At 39.6% G+C, this 17091-nt stretch overlaps 1 protein-coding gene across 2 annotated transcripts in view; it reads left to right on the top strand.

The window, feature by feature from the left end:
* Positions 1-17091, top strand: part of DAPK2 (death associated protein kinase 2) — a 40300-nt gene that overhangs the window by 3365 nt on the left and 19844 nt on the right. The window contains exons 2-3 of one of the 2 annotated variants that reach the window (XM_084293346.1): positions 2303-2464; positions 4470-4567. In XM_084293346.1, coding sequence (XP_084149472.1) covers positions 4491-4567 — 77 coding nt within the window. In that variant the 5' untranslated portion in view covers positions 2303-2464; positions 4470-4490. The remainder of the gene's footprint in view (positions 1-2302; positions 2465-4469; positions 4568-17091) is intronic. The other variant, XM_084293347.1, reaches the window with a different exon arrangement.

The following is a 17091-nucleotide window of genomic DNA, read 5'->3' as shown; positions in this document are numbered from 1 at the left end:
GGTCATTCTGTGACTCTGTGACTTCTTTGTCTGAATGTGTCATAGATGAACAACCATCTCTAATTCAACGGTCAGCTTTCACTGATCAGCCTCGGGGAATCACTATGTGACTAAAAGAAATAAAATAAAAGGCGCTCATTCCCCCTTTAGTACTTGTGCTCTGTGTTTGCAAATGGAGTCCAACAAAAACTGTAGTTTCAATCTTCAACTGTGAAGTTATCTTAGCTTCCGAAGATCAACGTGCAGTGTCTGGGGAGGACTGTGTTTATGACTGAAAAGAATTTTTATTTCAGATGAATTTCAAGTGCATAAAGGTCATCTTTTATTATCTTATTCCCCTTGTGCAGTGTATTTGCTGATGACAATTGTCTGAGATCACCAAGTGTATGATCTATTTTGGGTACCTGCTGACTGTGACTGCTGGGTGAAAGCCAGCGAGAGAAATCTGCAGAAGTAATGAGGGTGGAAGGCAGTGTTAGACACGGGAAACACCAGCGCATCAGAGGTATGACTGGAGTTTGTGGACGCTTTGGAGCAATTTTGCGTTCACTCTTCAGAAATGAGGCTCTAGTCTTGAGTCGGGTGAGTGAATGGGGTCTTGGGTCGCGAGCTTGGAGCTTTGACCTTTGTGGAACAAGGTCAGTAAAAGGGATGAGAATTTTCTGGTTATTTTTGAGAAAATACTAAGTGGATTATGTGCATCTGCAGAAGTAGGTGTGTTGTTTGGAGACTGCTGGGAGATGAGTAAAATTGTCAATCAAACAGCCTCTGTGTTCCCAGAGGCATATTGGGTGGGTTCCCCATTCTCAGAACAATGTTTTTAAGGCAATTTCTCTGTCTCTTAGGACAATGTTTTTCTTTTGAGGTGTGTTTGTATACAATGTTATTTATAGCCACGTACCTTGGATTCTGATGAAGGGAGTAGTCAATCTGAGAGATTTACAGTCTTTGGGCAAGTCTCAGCAACATCTCTTCATATGTGGCCAGTTTCATTTGCTTGACTTTCTCATGGGCTCAGAACTTGATCTTGCAAATCAGGATGAGCAAAACAGAATCAGGATGAGTTTGGGATTTTCAGCAAGGCTTGGCTTTGTCTTCTGTTTGCTTCTTCTGAAGTCTGCGGGTGTTGAGCTAGGTTTGCTCCAACACTTCAGAAAATGCCGTTCTGAACAACTGCAAACAAAATGATATAAACTTCATGTGAAGCCAATAGCTTAGAAGTATCCCAGTTATAAATGCTACTGAAGAGTTTATTTACCATAGTTTCAAGGCCCAAGCAGAACTGGTCAATGAGATTTCTCTGAGGATATGAAAGATTGCTTCAGAAATATGGTATTTACTTACAAAGTAGAATTTCAGTTGTTTATTTTGTTTGAGAGGAAAGGGACATTTATATCCCAGGCATTAACAAGAAGAATGAAAATAATGAGCAAAGAAGCAGAATGGTTTCTGTGGCTTCACCTTGCAAAACCCTGAAAATACAGGAAAAGTAAGGGTCACTTAGAAAATGTCTGAGAAAATATGGGCAGGGAAAGTGGAAGTGACAAACACCATCGTAAAGCATCCAGCCTAGGCTCGGAAACGGAAGTGTTGATTTCTGCGGTATGCTTCAACAGTGATGTTATTCTGGTCTTCAGTGTCACAACCTGCGCAGTTTCTATTATTTGCTTTAGGTAGCCAGATGAGAGAGATCATCATTAGAGCCAAGTTAAAGGAGGGTTTTGGAACTGGGGCTTGGACAGATTTGTTAATGAAAAATCAATAGGCCTCCCAGCATCTGTCAGAGCCATCACATCTGCAGTGGAGACCTCCAGAAAGGCTGCTGAGGGCATGAAAGATTTTGCCAGGGGTGCTTTGCACCTCCCTCTCCTCCATGAGGTTACCGCAAATGTGTCAGGCGAGGCAAGTCGGCTGGTCGGGGCCATTGGGAGCTCCCTGCCTAATGAATGCCTTGGGAAAGGGAAAGGAGTGAAGGGAAATGAATGGTCACAGAGCCCCCCATGTCTTCTTGTGCTGGGGAAATGGTAGTCCAAAAGGATGCACTGCACAGATACCGAGCGTATGGTGAGACCCATCAAGAAACCACACAAAGCTGTGCTGCGGGAGGGTGGAGGCAGGTAGTGGTGCTGCATGCCTGGTGGAGGGATAGGCATTCTTGATACCCCTTATTGCTACTGCTTTTTGAAAGAGTGAATGTTACTTCTAACCAATATCGGGGTAAGTGTTGGTGTAGTAGCCCCTCTGATTGAGATGAAGCAGTCAAAACATTTCTGTTCTAACATGTAGTTTTTGTTAACACCAGCCAAAAAGCATATGTGGAAGAATGAGGAGACTGTTTCCCTTCCTTTGAAGGACTGTACTTGGAAAGGAATTTAATTGATACTCAACATGCCTCCAGTGTGTTAGAAGCCAAAGGCTTAAAGAAAGGGAGTGAGAAAACAAAGCAGCAAGTCTGTTCACTGAGGTGAGTGCATGACAAAAGCTGGGTGCATTTTGACAAGTCAGTTAGATTTTTACAGCATATTTGCAGCTTATGATATTTGCTTATAGAGATTGGGAAAAGTCTTAAAAACAAACAAACAAAAAACACAACAAAACAACAACAACAAAAAACAAAACCACGTGAATTTTCAACTTGGCAGAAGCCCTGCAATTGCTTTTTGGTACTTTGTCCTATTTTTTAATAAGTCTGATGGTTTATCAAAATAGCTGGCGCTTCTTGCAACACTGAATAGAGTTTGTTTCTTAAAGATCAAAATAGGTCTTTGTTTGCTGGTGAAATATGCTTCTCAGTGTGCCAAAGACTGCTATTTAAAAACAGGAGGGAGCTGTATAAAAAATACAGAACCTGGAAGTCCCTAGTGCATGTGAAGCAAGAAGCATCTGGGATTCATAAGGAAGTAAGCATTGCTGGGAGTACAAATATGTCGCTAAAGCCCGGAGGCTTTAGCCTGGACAACAGCTGCATGGCTCGATGCAGTTAGATTCAGAGCAGTTATAATATGAGAGGTCTTACAGCTACTTTACTCAGTCTGATTTAAAGAGTGGATGCTGTTTGTGACATTGAGGATAATGCTAGTGTTTATCTACACAGGAAACACTAAATGCTGTAAACCGGTTGGTTGGTTACTGTTAAAATACCTTCTGTAAGCTTAACATATGTACCTGTGTAAGTATATCCCAAGAAATAATGTCTCTGATCTTCTTGTCTTCCAAAAGCAGCAGCTTCTGGATGACCTGCCCCAAAGAAGGTGGTGGGGGACAAGCAAGAAAAATAAATAAATAAAACCACACACACCCCAAAACACATGGAAAGACTGAGTTGATGAACATTGGTATGGAGGGTGTCACACCTGAGCATAATTTTGAAAAATCCACCATTATTCCGTGATCCATGCTTGTATTTCTGGCCAGTTTGTAAAAGGAGTATCATTTGCTGGGCATTGCTTTGTGATCTTCATTGAAGGCTTCATTATTTCTATTGTTATATCTTCTGTCGGCAGTCTAAATGTGGGACCAGACTTATGTTACTCCTGAGAGTTTCCTCATGCCTAGCACTGTAATACATGAGTGTTTGAGTAGCACAGTAAAGGTGAGGACATGCATATATCACAGTGAATTCTTTCTCAGTTTCTCTCTGCCCCCTGCATTTTGGAGCATCATTTCGGGAGCCAGGAATGATCCTTGCTGCCAGAACATCTCCAGGATTTCAATCTGCTGACTTTTGTATAAATAGCAAAGTTTTTTTCCTCTTTCCCCAGCTGCCTCATTCTCTGGTTAGCAAATCTAGAGAAGCTCTCTGCTTTGCAGGCTAACTTTCTTTGTGGAAAAAGCACCCTTCGAGGCAGGTTTAGTTGTTGTTTGTTTAGTATGGCCCAGCATAAGGTATTCCCAGGTCCTCAAATGTACCAGTGTGAGGCTTGTTCTTCCAGACCTCACAGAGCTCGTCAACTTAAAAGGTTATCTTTGGGAAATAAATTGTACTTTTACACAGGGTAATGCATGCAATAAATGCTGCTGCTTCTCTTTTTATTATTTGCAGCATCTAGCATGTAATAGGAGATGTTGTACTGAAAGCTCCCTAGATAGAATCACGGTGTCTTTTTGTAGCTGTGGTCTGCCTGCTGACACTTTGAATGAAGTGTCCTGCAATGCTGATATTTATACAAGCTCTCTTTCATGGAGCAAAGATGGTTTATGTCTACAAGTTTGTCACATCATTAATTGTATGTGTATGCTCTCAATTACTTTGGTGAAGGGCATTTCACTTATAGGTGCTCACGTCTGTCTTGAATCAGGCTCTCACTGTTTGGCAGAGACTAATAAATTAATTCCTTTAACCGGTCAACTGTAAGTTCTGACATAAATAAGCTGCAATAGATCCAAAGTGCCTATATCGGAAAAGTTTTTTACCTGTTCTTTGCCTGTTGAAATGTCATGATGAATCTCCTACTTTCTTAATATTCTAGTGGCATCATCTTTGTGCATCAATGAAGAGTCCAAACATGGCTTTGTTCAAGCAACAGAAGGTGGAGGATGTTTATGAAATTGGGGAAGAGCTAGGAAGGTAAGTTTACAAGTGACACCACACTGTTGTAAAAGCTGAAACATGGGGATGTTTGTAGCATCTTAAAACAATGACATGATCAAAGCACTGCATGACAGTCTAAAGCAATTTCAATATATTACAATAGAAACACATCCCTTTCAAAGAAATACACTGTGGATATTTATTATTTTCAGGTTAAGTGTGCTAACTTTTTTTCCTGTTTCCTTTCTTGCAACTAGGACAACAGAAGGTACGTTTACATTGTCTTTTGTGGATAAGTGTCATCTTTGTCTGTGCTTTAGACTGAGTTCACCTGTCTGCTCTCTGAATGAGCTGGGAAGCAGGAAGCCATGCTGCTGTAGTCACAGATGCAGCCCCGTTTATTTGGCTTGTTGTTATGAACAGCGCTGCACAGCCTCCGGCTGGCTCAGAGCACTGACAACATGTTCATATCTGCCTGCAAAGCACTGTGTATGTGTTCCTGAAAAGAATAGTCAATCAAAATTTCAGCAGGACAGGTTAATGCCTTTATATAGCTTTTAATCTATAAAGGCTTATCCACAGGTATTAATTATAGGTGGAGTTAATGGGCTATTGCCAGGCTTAAACACCATGCTGGATTGTGGGCTGGATGACACAGGGCTTCCCCAGTCACTTAGCAACTTACAGTGCTCTGAGTGAAGATAGCTGGTTCCCATGCAGTGTCCAACCCTCCGATGCTTTCTTTTTAACATGCAAATTGTTGAATTAGGGCTCTACAAGTGGTGGCTTCTTTCCCAACATCTGGCAGTTCATTTTTGATAAATGACTGTGTGTGTGCAATTATCCTTTTTCAAGGGCTGATGATTTAGTGACATTAAAACACTTCACTTGAAGCTGTTTCCCAGCCATTTTTTTATTTTTATTTTTTTGGCGTTTGCAGCTATTTCATCTTCTGAGTTGTTTGGAGCATTTCTTTATATGTGGGGTGTTTATATTATTTTTCTGCTCTCTTCCATCTCAAGAAAGCCTCAACTCATAAATTTTCCATAGCTGTTTGCTTTTGAGCGATGACTGGTTTTGAGAATATCATCCTGAAAGTGAAAATAAGACAGCAGTGAGCATTAAAAAACTGCAGTGTGAATGCAGCGTGTAGAAGTTGTGCTTTTTTAATATAGGAGGCCCTAGTATGTGGTGTTACAGTAAAATTAATAAAACTAAGAACTGGAAAATGAGTAGTATATTTTTACTTTGGTTGGTGACTTGGTTTTGTAAATTCATTGTCTTTTGTGATGATGAGCTTAACCTTCCCTCTTCAAGGTGACGGTAGATGTCTTGTAGTGAGAAATCCAAGTTGACTTGCTACTGAGGTGCGTAGGCAAAAATGTTCCTGGAAAGACCTGAAGGAAATGGACAAATTGTGAGACCTCTGTTTTTTTTTGTTTTCTTTTTTTTTTTTTTACTTTCCAAGAGCCTTCTAAAGTGTGAGAAAAGGGCAGCAAGACTGGAGTAGCTCCCTAGTTTTGAACACTTGAGTTGTATACTTTACACATTCAAATGAATGCCATGTTACATAATTTCTGCCAGCTTTATTTTCAGTTTGAGATTTTGTGAGGAGCTCTGCAAATGTCTTGTTTCAGCTCTGTGTTATATGTATAGTTTGACCAGGTTATTGAGTCTGTCTCTGAGCAGTAACTACTGATTAGGGCTGGTGATATCTTACTTTGTTGGAAGTAAAATAACAGACTAGACAAGTTCTGGTGAATGAAGTGCTACAAGAATCTTTTTTCAGTGATGACTGATGCCCTTGGAGCCTGTAGAAGCTTCTTATTACTTCAGTATGTTTGTAACAAGCTGTTAGTGCTTGACAGGTACAGGGGGTTAAAAGGGTTTGGTTATTATGATTCTGGCAATGAAAGTCACTTACAAAACAAATCTTTTTAAAGAAAAAGTCATTTACAAGACAAATATTTTTAAACAAACTCTGTGAAGTGTTTGTCCTGTTCATGTCCTCCTAACTGAGTTTGTGACTTCCTGGGAACAAAACTCATCATGAATACAGGCTTAATGCTTGTTCTAGCATGATTCAGTCAGAAGTTAAAATACAGGATCTCATCAACAGGGCCAGTCCCTGATTATCTGAAGGCACGGCACTTAGGAAAGAGGGCTTCTGCTATATACTGTCAATGCTTCTTTGCAAGGCTTCAGTGTATCCTATCTGGTGATGAAACTGGAAATTTTCTGATGCTGTGCAGCATTTAAGGTAGCTGCAGCAAAAGCTGTTCAGATCCAGTTACATAATACCCTGTGAACAGCATATTTGTGGACTCCTGAACCAGACCGTTTTCAGAACTGTTGCAGAGCTAGAGGCGACTCAAAGGATGCTGGAAAAGACGTTGTTTCTCATGCCAAGGCACACTGTGAGGGAAAAATCTGCAGAAAGGGGGAGCAGGTTTTCCATGCTGTAGCTGTATTGTAACTAGCTGCCTAACTTCAGCATTCCCTTAATCTTTCAAATATTAATCTTAGGTTTACACCTCTGTTGCCCAACTTCTCCAGAGGGTACATATAGGGAACAAGAAGTCAGGCATGTGGCATTAGGCAAAAGAAGTTGCTAATGGGCTTGCGTAGTTTTGGCAGCTACACTGGCAGGCAAGTTTAGCACAGCCTACGCTGAATGAGGGAAATACCTTATTACCATGCATGTATTTTTAATGTTACTTCCTGCTAGATAATATCAATTGGTTTGTAAGTATGAAGTCTGTGGGGAATGAGGTTCTCTAGCTATAGCTAAAAGGGGGCCTAAAAAGATGAAGTGCCTCGTGGGTAAATTTAGCAAATTTCAACATCGTAAAAAAAGAAAAAACCCTTTTGAAATCTACAGTACAGCATACTGTTAGAATATTGAAATATTTCTAAATGTTATCTTTTGCAAAATTTATGGTTAGTGAGGGGGGAGTTTCACAATCTGAAAATGAAAATGTTACAGGAGGATTTATTTAAAGAATCCTCAGTAAAAATAGCTAGTCTAGAAGTCTGGGAAAGTTAGAATGCAATAGAATATAAGGTATTCAGAACCTGTAAAGGTAGTTGAAGATTTTCTTCTTTTTTCCCTTCTCCATAAGGCAGTGGATTATGCAGTTTGGGAGTTACATTATGCAGTCCTCCCAGGCATTTAACGTTATCTCTCCTTGAAGGCATCAAACTGATTTCTGGCAAAATCATTTTTTTTTTCCTGTGTTTGAGCTGTTGATCAAAAATAGTTACTTCAAAAAAAAAATAGATTGCACAGAATCTTATCAAAATTCGTCCCTCCTCAAATGTGGTTCTCTGTTTCTAAATGTCACTTTTATTCAAGTAACAGCAAACTGTGCCTTTCACCATCCGTTTCAATATACTTCTCTGTCAGAAACCTGTTAATTGTTTTGTGTGCTTTGAGGAGGATCCTGGCATAAGCTGCTTGCAGGAATGTTTGTTGGTAGCAGATCACTCTAACTGCATGTCTAAATGATGGAGATGCTTCTTAAAAAATGAGAGAAAGTTAAGGATAGCTTAACTGCCTTGGGCATATGCAGCTGTCAAATAGCCCTTGGCCCTTCAGCCAGGGAAAGTGGCTGGGAGAGGAGGCCAAGGGTGGAAAATCGTAAATTGAAGCCAAAATGAGCCAAGAGAGGGAAGAACTGGCCTACTGGTCTAGGGAAGTGGCAGTAGCAGAGCTCACTAGGGAGCTTTTTAAGAAAAAATGTCTTGGGATGTGTTGTGATTTGTATAGATTGCTCTGTCCAGGTAGAGAAAACCTCGCAGGAGTGTTTTCTAGCTGTGCTGGCAGACGCTGCCAGGGGTGGTAGGTACACGAAGAGTGCTAGAATTTCAGGGAGATGCAGGGCAATTCATAAAAGGTTGTGTCATAGAGTCATCAGTCTAAATGTGTTGTCAGCTCATCTGCAGAGGGCTGTTGACACGTGTGCCTCCTGGGCAGTGTCACTGTTGCATGTCAAGTCTGGGCTGAGGGTAGGAAGTGTGGCGGAGCCTGGCTGGGAACCTGGCGTAGCAGTGCCCACTGAGAACTGTGTTCCTGCAGGGCGGTGTGAGAATGGCACTGCCGTGTCCTGAGACAGTGCCCTGCTCACCACAGCTCAGCTCTTTGCAGCACACAAGCATCACGCTTAACAGAGAAACCTGAGAGATGTCTGGGATGTTGTTTTGTTCATGGATAAACAAAAATTTGTATGTAATTGATCTAACAAGATGAATGTGATAGGATGCTTCCATTTTTTTCATGGTTTTTTCATTTTTCAATTCAGGCCATTTCTGAGCAATTACATTTGTTTTCTGCGTCAACAGGACAATGCTCCATGTTCTGTTGTACTTTTTAAATATGTGGAACTTTGACTTTCTGGACTTCAAAGGGATTGCTGGATGTTTTTTTCCTCTTTGGGTAGGGTACTTCATTTCTTTGTATAATTGCAGCTCAGCAGTCATCTTGTACGCAGCTGCTCTGGTAGAGAGCAACAAAACAGGTGCACGCATTAGGTGTTTGCTTTGGGTGAAGTTGTTTCCTTCTACATTGTGGGCTGGCCCAGAAGAAATTCCAGATGATTCAGTCACTGCCTTAGTGTGAAAGGTAATGACTGTGATTTCTGTTGATTACTGTGGGCATGAACCAGCTTCTAGCTTCTCAGCCCCTGCTGACCTGGGGTGTGGTTAAAGCCAAGCTAAATCTTTAATCAATGGCTATTCATATCTCCTGAAGTTCCCCATCTCCAGCTACAAGTCCTGCTTCCTCCCTGCCATGTGTGTGATCAGGTCAGCTTGCTGAGACAGTAGACTTTTTTTTTTTTTCTGGGTGAAACTTAAAGAACACCAGATGCAATGTTTTACCAGTGCTAATGGGGCTTAGGGGCCTGGCATATAATCACTGTTCTGACAGCGTAACTAATAAATGCTTATTTACCTAATGGAAACCGAAAGCACAGATAACTGAGGTATTCTTTGTAGGAGAAGAACTTGGAAATCCATGGTAAAAAGTCATGTCACCTAGCTATATGGACTCTCCCTGGTAAGCGGAAGGGTGTAATTAGAGCTAGGAAATTTACTCCTCACACACATCACACAGTATCTTCATACAAGGATTTTTTTTTTCCCTGTATGTAGAAGTTATACAGTATTGAGCTTTCTCAGACATGGAACTTAACTCTCTTCTTAGATTCACTTGTAATTTGAACTAGTTCTCTGAATCTGGAAGAGTAACCTTGGATTATTTATTTCGTATAATACATGCAGAACAAGTCTTTGTTTTCAATGCAAAATGTAACTTTAATTACTGAGCACTAACCAGTACCTATTAATATTTCTTGTTACAAAAATCTTCTATGTCATTCATTTGTTTCAACGTAAGATTCAATATACACTATGGCATGGGATACTAGATCACCATAACTAAGATTGTCATCAGCTCTCTAATACAGTCGTTCTTTTTGGATTTCTATTCCTTCCAGCAGAGTGAGTGATTTTAGATTTCTCCTTTTTAAATGGTTTTCCCTGCTAGTTTTTAATGTTCTTTCAACTATTTCCAAAGTCTTGGTTTTGTATCGTGAAGCATGGAGAAAAATTGTTTTGTTTTGTAATTGGAGTAATTAGTCTCAGTATTTGAGTTTTGTGGATCCATAATCCTCACAGAGAATTTGTATTAGTGTGTCTGTTTCCTATGTAGGAAGAGTGGAGAGAACAAATAGCACAGCTTCTGTGCTGTCCTGCTGCTGGAGGAGATTGTTTTGTGTAGCAGAAACTAAAAAAGATGAGGAGGGAACTTCTTCCTTTTACTTTGGTGGACCAGAAGAATCCACAAAGAGCAGTGAAATGGGACTTTCAGGAACCCTTCGTGGTTTTGGCCTTACAGATAATTTTCTAAAAACTTGATTAAAATGCCAGCATGATTTCCATCCCTTTCATTCATGGGGAAGGGGAAAAAATATTTAACCATTAAACCATAGTACTGGTTCCCCCTTATAATTTATTGCTCTCAGGTATACTATGATCTGTTTGCATTCAGCTAGGTTTGGACCTTTAGACACAGGGTACAGTGTGCTAACCTTCTGCATGCATGTTACGTATGCACTGGTGTTGCTCCACATAGCAGAAGGAACAGCTTATCAAATCAGCTATTCCTGCTGAGCATGAGTCAGCTTTGACCTTCCCTAGGTCTCTGGACTCTGTTCATTCCTACTCCAAGAGTTGATATTCAATCTAAAACTAAAATGTGATAAGTGGGAAGAATTTCTATCATGCACATTTAATTCTTGAGCTTTAGATTAAATAATGCTTGCCAGGCTATCAGTAACTTGCCAGAATTGCTGGGCTAGTGCTATATCACTGCAGACTCTGCTTTTCCATCCTGAGGAGCTGATAGACTACATTGCTTGTCACTGTGTCATTGGGAAGCTTCCAAAAAAAAAAAAACAAAAAAAAAAAAACACACATTTAACAGCTTCGGAAGATGCTGGTGATGACTGAATAGGTGGCACAGTTTGTTGTGAGTCAGAGCTAATGACCCAAAATGGTGTCTAAGGCATTAATTGTCTTTATTTCAGATAACATGTTACTTAATTGACTGTTGATGTTATATATGTTAATTGGTAACATTACTTAATAGGCTATTAAGCCAATAATAAGTCACTGTTCAGGAGTATAAGGTTTATTAAATGGTGATTTGAATTTCAAATGGTTTATTTGCTCCCTACTTACTCCAGTAAACTGGATCCTTCTGGCTTAGTCCATGTTCTTCCACTGTTCTGATTCTTTTCTGACAGTGGACGCATTGTCTTTAGCCCAGGACATGTTGGTTACCTTTGAGCTGTAAAGAGATGTGGGTGAAAGGTGCTGCAGACGTTATCAGACACAGCATATGTTCAGAACTGCTCAGCACTTTCCTGTTGTGAGTATTGAAACTTACCTTGTAAAGTCACTGTTCTGGTGCATTATACAATCGGTTAGTAAAAACATGAGTGGTGGTGAAAATATCACTGTGTTTACAGTGGCAGCAGATTTTTTTTCTTCTTTCTGTATAAAATAATACCTCTTGTTAGGTTTAAAGTGGCATATTGTTATAGTAGTGGTATTGTGATACTTCCCTCTCTCTATGAACTGGTTTTAAGTCACCCTGACACTGCCCAGCCGCTAAGTGAACCTGAAGTGATGTCAGGGTAGTCATGTCTCATAACATAAAGATTTTCTTCTGAACTCCGTCGCAGGGCTGGGTTAAGAACTAATGATGTGTCTGTGATAATCTTGCGTGAGAGGTTGACCATGTGACTGTAGAGTATTGTGAATAGGTTTTACTTTTGTATCTTTCACATGCTTGAAGGATTTATGTACTTTTTAGGTGTCAAAATTCATATGAAATACTCTGTTAAGAAAATGTTTAAAGCATTCTGTTGTAATCTGGCATCTGCTGCAGTCTAGGTAGTGTGTAGTTACTCTAGGAGAGGTAGCCACTTTGTTTGCTTTTTTTTTTTTTTTTTTTTTTAACAAAAGAAAACACTTTATTTGCACCTTAACCACAGAAAGTACAGTGACGTTTGTGACAGGTCTCAGCAGAGAATTAAGCAGGTAGATGTTTGGGTTTTTTGAGAGTTCTGTTTCATGAAGTCTTATGGGAACAAGAGGATACTTTCCCTTTGTGACCTTGCTGTGCTAGGATTTCTGTTCTTGGTGTTTCAGCTATCACAGTTTAGCTCCTCAATAAATATTGTGCTGCTAGACACACTATTTATTCACTACTTATTTAAAATTCTGCCACTCCAAATGCTGGTTTAGTTTATAAAAAATAAAAATGCCTGTGAAAAATAAAACACACTACAGATTATTGCTATAGTCCATTTACAGAAGGCTCCCAGTTCTTCATGGCTGTGATCACGGACTTTTTACAGAAAGCTTCCAGTGAAGTATTTTTATTCATATAGTTTGTGAACCTTGCATGGTTTTTGATTCAGTTGTTTTGTGAGTGAGTTCTGAAAGCCCACAAATGACTTGTAGAAGGAGTTAACAACAGATTGCTGTCCTCTTTGGTGGGAAGAGTTTAAGAGCATGCCAGTGCAATGAAACTAGTAGAATTTGTCTCTGAAGTGTAAGGAAAGAGGGGAGAGTCTTTTGGGGAGGAAAACTGCTTTAGGGGCTTGAGGTTTTTAAGAAGCACGTTCAGCAAGAATTCTTAAGGGCTTTGCTTTGGAAATTACAACTATGAAATTAAAAATATATATATTAGAACCTAGTTTTCCCAAGGGGGGGAGAAAGTGTGGAAAAGAAGTGAAATGCAGAATTTCAAAGGATGAGATTACCAGTTAAAACCGATATGAATTTAATAGTGGCAAAAAGTTATCATTAACAGAACTGTTGGCATAAAAACAACAGTTGTGATAGTGAATAAATGACCCTTCAGTGTTGAAACTAAATAAGCCATGGTATCTGGGCTCTATAGGCAGTCTCTTGAATCCAGAGCGCTAACCTGTGTTAGCCTGATGTTATTGTTTGTGATTCTGGTTTTGTATATTAACTTAAGAATGCAAAAGGAAAATAATAATGACACATGATGATTTCATAATGTATTTTTAGGATTTTTACTCTCCTCTTGATCTAGCTATAGATTATGTCAAACCAAAGCAAAGGGTGCTGTTGACTCGTACTGGAGAGCGGACAACGTGCTGCTGACGTAAGGTGAAGCTGTTAGCAGCAGCTAATGACGTACACTGTGAAGTAACTGATTGTTGCTGTCTGTTGCTGTCAGTAAACATAAAAAAAAAAATTGTTTTCAGAGTTAAATATATCATATTGCCTCACAGCTCAGAGAATATATGGCACTGGATAAGGTGTAACTTTTTTTTCTTGCTGTCGAGGGACCAAATGTAATTTATCATCCAATTAGAGAGACAACAACTGGCAAACTTTGCAAAGTCTAGTAAACCTAAAATTAGATCTCCAAGCTGTATTTTGGCTTCCTGCATGCAGGCAACCACATGTATGAATTACGTCATTTTGTCCTTGTTTGGGGCAGTGTTGCTAATAGCAGATAAACCCTAATAGGCTTGCATTCCCACAACTGAATGTCTTAAATGTGAAGTAAAAAGTACAAATCCAAAATACGTGGTTTTATTTGAATCGTGAACACCATATTATCTTTTCACAGCTCTTTTTTTTTTTTTTTTTTTTTTTCCTATAAGCTCCTTTCTATAGCAGACTTTTTGTTATGGTACCTCGTGTATATTTTTATTTGTGTACATTGTTCTGAACTGCAATCAGGCTTGAGTTTTGTTGTTTTTCTGCGTGGTTTGTGTGGCTTTGAGACTTGAACTTAAGTGTCCTTCAAGGCCCTTTGTCTGGAATGTAATGGTACTGTTAGAACCACCTGGCTGGCAAAGTAACTGCAGTTACTTTAACTCAGCTTCAGACTTAAGAGAAGTGCCCATCTGAGCAAGAACTGAAGTAGGCTAGAAAGCTTGATGTAAACGTGCTAAAACATAATAATCAAATGTGAGAGAGGAGAAAAGGAATGGAAGGTCATCTCCGCTTCCCTTAAAAGCATTTGTTTGTGTCCAATACAGTTTAACAGACTGTTCTGTCTGGTGCAGCAACACCAAATGTGTCAACGTTGGTATTACCATGCTTATACTGCTGTAGCTTGGTGTACTTCATATGTCTGTTTTCCTCAAATGAAAGAGAAATCTGGAATGTTCACCTTTCTGCATCTGCTATAGGTCAAAAACATCATTAAAGGAGAGTAATAGATATTTATTGCACCATGTAAGTGGAAAAAAACAAAGGGTGGGTGGAAAAATATCACTGTGTTTTTCTCTTGCAATTGGTTGAGGTTGCATTTTTCCACCAGCTTGAGCACATACTGCTGGTACTGCTGAGCTGAGCGACTTCCCATTGAAAACTCTACCTCAAGTAAACATCTTCCAGATTGGAAACCAAAGAAATCCCTTTAAATAGTGGCTGAACTGAGTTTGCAGATCTTCTGTAAAAAGAAGGGTTAAACTGTTCTGCGGTCCTGGTAGTCTGCATGTGCATATAGGCATTTAAGAGCATGGCTGAGATGCTGTTAGGCTGTTTTTTTAGTTTCCCTTCTGGCAGTGCGTTCTTGGGAGGATCACCTAGTGGAAAAAAATGTTGAGTGGTTATAATTGTAATTCTAATGATGTCTAGAGACAGGAAGTTAAATGTAGGTCCAGCTGTATGCTTACCCCTAGAAGTTTTACTACATTCTTCCAGTCGCATTACCTGTATTTTACAGACTTTGGGAAATGAAATACAGAAAAACTGGGGTGTCATTTTTCTATCAAGTGCGTAGGAACCTATTTACCATTAAAATTAAAATCAGTGGGAGGTTGCTGCCTAAAATCCCTTGCAAATCTGTTCCAAAGTAAATTGTCCTGGCTCATTTTGGGACTGAGCATAGGCCCTTGACTGGCAGAATTCCAGAACTCTATCTTTCTTTTTCAGGTTCATTTACTTCACAAAGAACTTCTTGAAAATGTATTTCAGTGTCACGTGTACCTGTCAACATGTTCTACCATAACATCTATTTTATGGGAATTTCAAGTTTTAACAACTACTGAAAAGTAATAAAAATAAGTTCTTGATTTATAGATTTTTTTTTTTTTTTGGAATGAATTAAACGAAGATGGTATGGACAGAATGAAGAATAGACTGGACATGCAGAAAGGGGAACATATGTTTGGTATTTGGGGATGAAGTGGTTTGCTCTTCTCAAATGACAGGCAGAGCCATCTTCCTGATTTATCCCTACACTAGCCTCAGTGCCAGGCTGGAGTCAGGTAACCTGTGCTGTCATCTCAGTATTTTGTTTACATATTTTCAGCTTTCCATGACAGCTACTGAGCAATGTGGTGTTTCTGGAATATCAGAGGAAGACTCATAAAAACCCATGCATATACATAGAGTAGCTTGAAGGCTCTTCTTATTGTAATGCACTATAGCAATACCGCTGTTACCCAGTGAGGTGTACAAAGCTGGCAGGCTGCACCTCTGTCAGTCACTCAAGTCAAATTCTGCCCCAGAGCATTACCCTCCTAAACCACCATTAAAAATCATCTCTAATGTTCATTTAAAAAAAATAAATAATTAATTAAATGAAATTAAATGAACTTGCAATAAAGCAAGAAGTTATCCAGCTATGCTGGATTGTCTAGTTTCCTCTCTCTGCCCCCATATCCTCTTCTGAACTGCACAATAACATAAGCTGAACTGCTCATATAAAGCGTGATTCTGAAAATAGACTCTAATGCCACTTGGTAATATTGTCTCTCTGTGTTCTTCTTCAGTGACAGATCTAGATGATATTAGCAATCCAAATAATAGGTTGTCTTCATTGCTAGGATAAATTCCTGTCTTAATGATGGACAAATTTCATGTTGTACCTAATTATATTGTAACTGACAGGTTGCAGCTGCTATTGTTTATACTCTTGATGTGCTAGCACAGTTGAGGACAGCCTACATTGAATCTCTAACAAGGCTGTTATACAGCTGTACAAAACATTTCTGAAAGGGAACAAACTTCCCTTAAAAAAATAAAAAGTAGGAATTATCAGCCTATGAGCTTATCTAGTGTGTGTTGTAAATACTGCTCTGTAGGATCCAAGTCAACTTCATTTCAGTGATGTATTAAGAACGTGCATTTTGGCAAAGATGTTCAGTTGAAATTTGGACATCCAAGCTGTGAAATTTGTTTTAGACTCTGATATCTGCCACAGACTCTGCATGTAAAATTAAATAAGTAGCTTAATTTCTCAGTGCTGTCAACTCTTCAGTCAAAGAGAAGACACTTTTTTTTTGCTACCCTTTGCCTTATCTGGATTGCAAGGTTTGGGAAGTTGACACTGATTCTTACCCACTGAGTGCAAATGTATTATGAGGCACAGAAACGCTGTAGTCTTTGGTCCTTGATTTTAAGAGCTCTGTTGTTAATACTAACCTGGAACATGGCTGACTGATTGTTAAACACCAGTGAGACCCCCTCTTCTTCATAGCTGTATGGGTATCTGCAGAAATTACTCATTTTAATACACGTGTGATAGAAAAGCACAGCAATATGCCACCCCTCTCACATCTGTTCAAAGACCTTTCCCCCTCCTTGTCCCTTCTCCAGCCTTTAGCTTTCCTCTTAGAGGTCTTCAGTGCATCAGTGCCTGGGAGAGCATCAGGCTACTTGTGCTGAAGGATCCATCAGCTGTTACTTTGTGGTGGCTGGCTCTAAGGTGGTCTAGAAATCACATTCTCCTGTGATGCTTTAATAAGCAGCAAATAAGGAGTGGGGTACGCTTGGCTATGGACAGTATCATGGCTAATTGCATCATAATAGTCTTAAATCTCTTAGGCTAAGAAATGGTGCATTTTTCTGTCTTTTTCCTTTTGGCTTGCAACATTATCTGTTTGGTCATGAAATGTCTCAGTAAAGGCTGTCCACAAAAGCCTGTTTTTAAGGGATAAAGGCAATGGCATGAAGGCTATGAAAGGAACAGGTAGATGTGTGACTGTGGGTAGACA

This window comes from Netta rufina (assembly GCF_964035555.1).
Source record: "Netta rufina genome assembly, chromosome: 11".
In the NCBI taxonomy this organism is placed as follows: Eukaryota; Metazoa; Chordata; class Aves; order Anseriformes; family Anatidae; genus Netta; species Netta rufina.
Note: the sequence above shows the minus strand (reverse complement) of the source record. Positions and strands in the feature narration are given on the sequence as shown.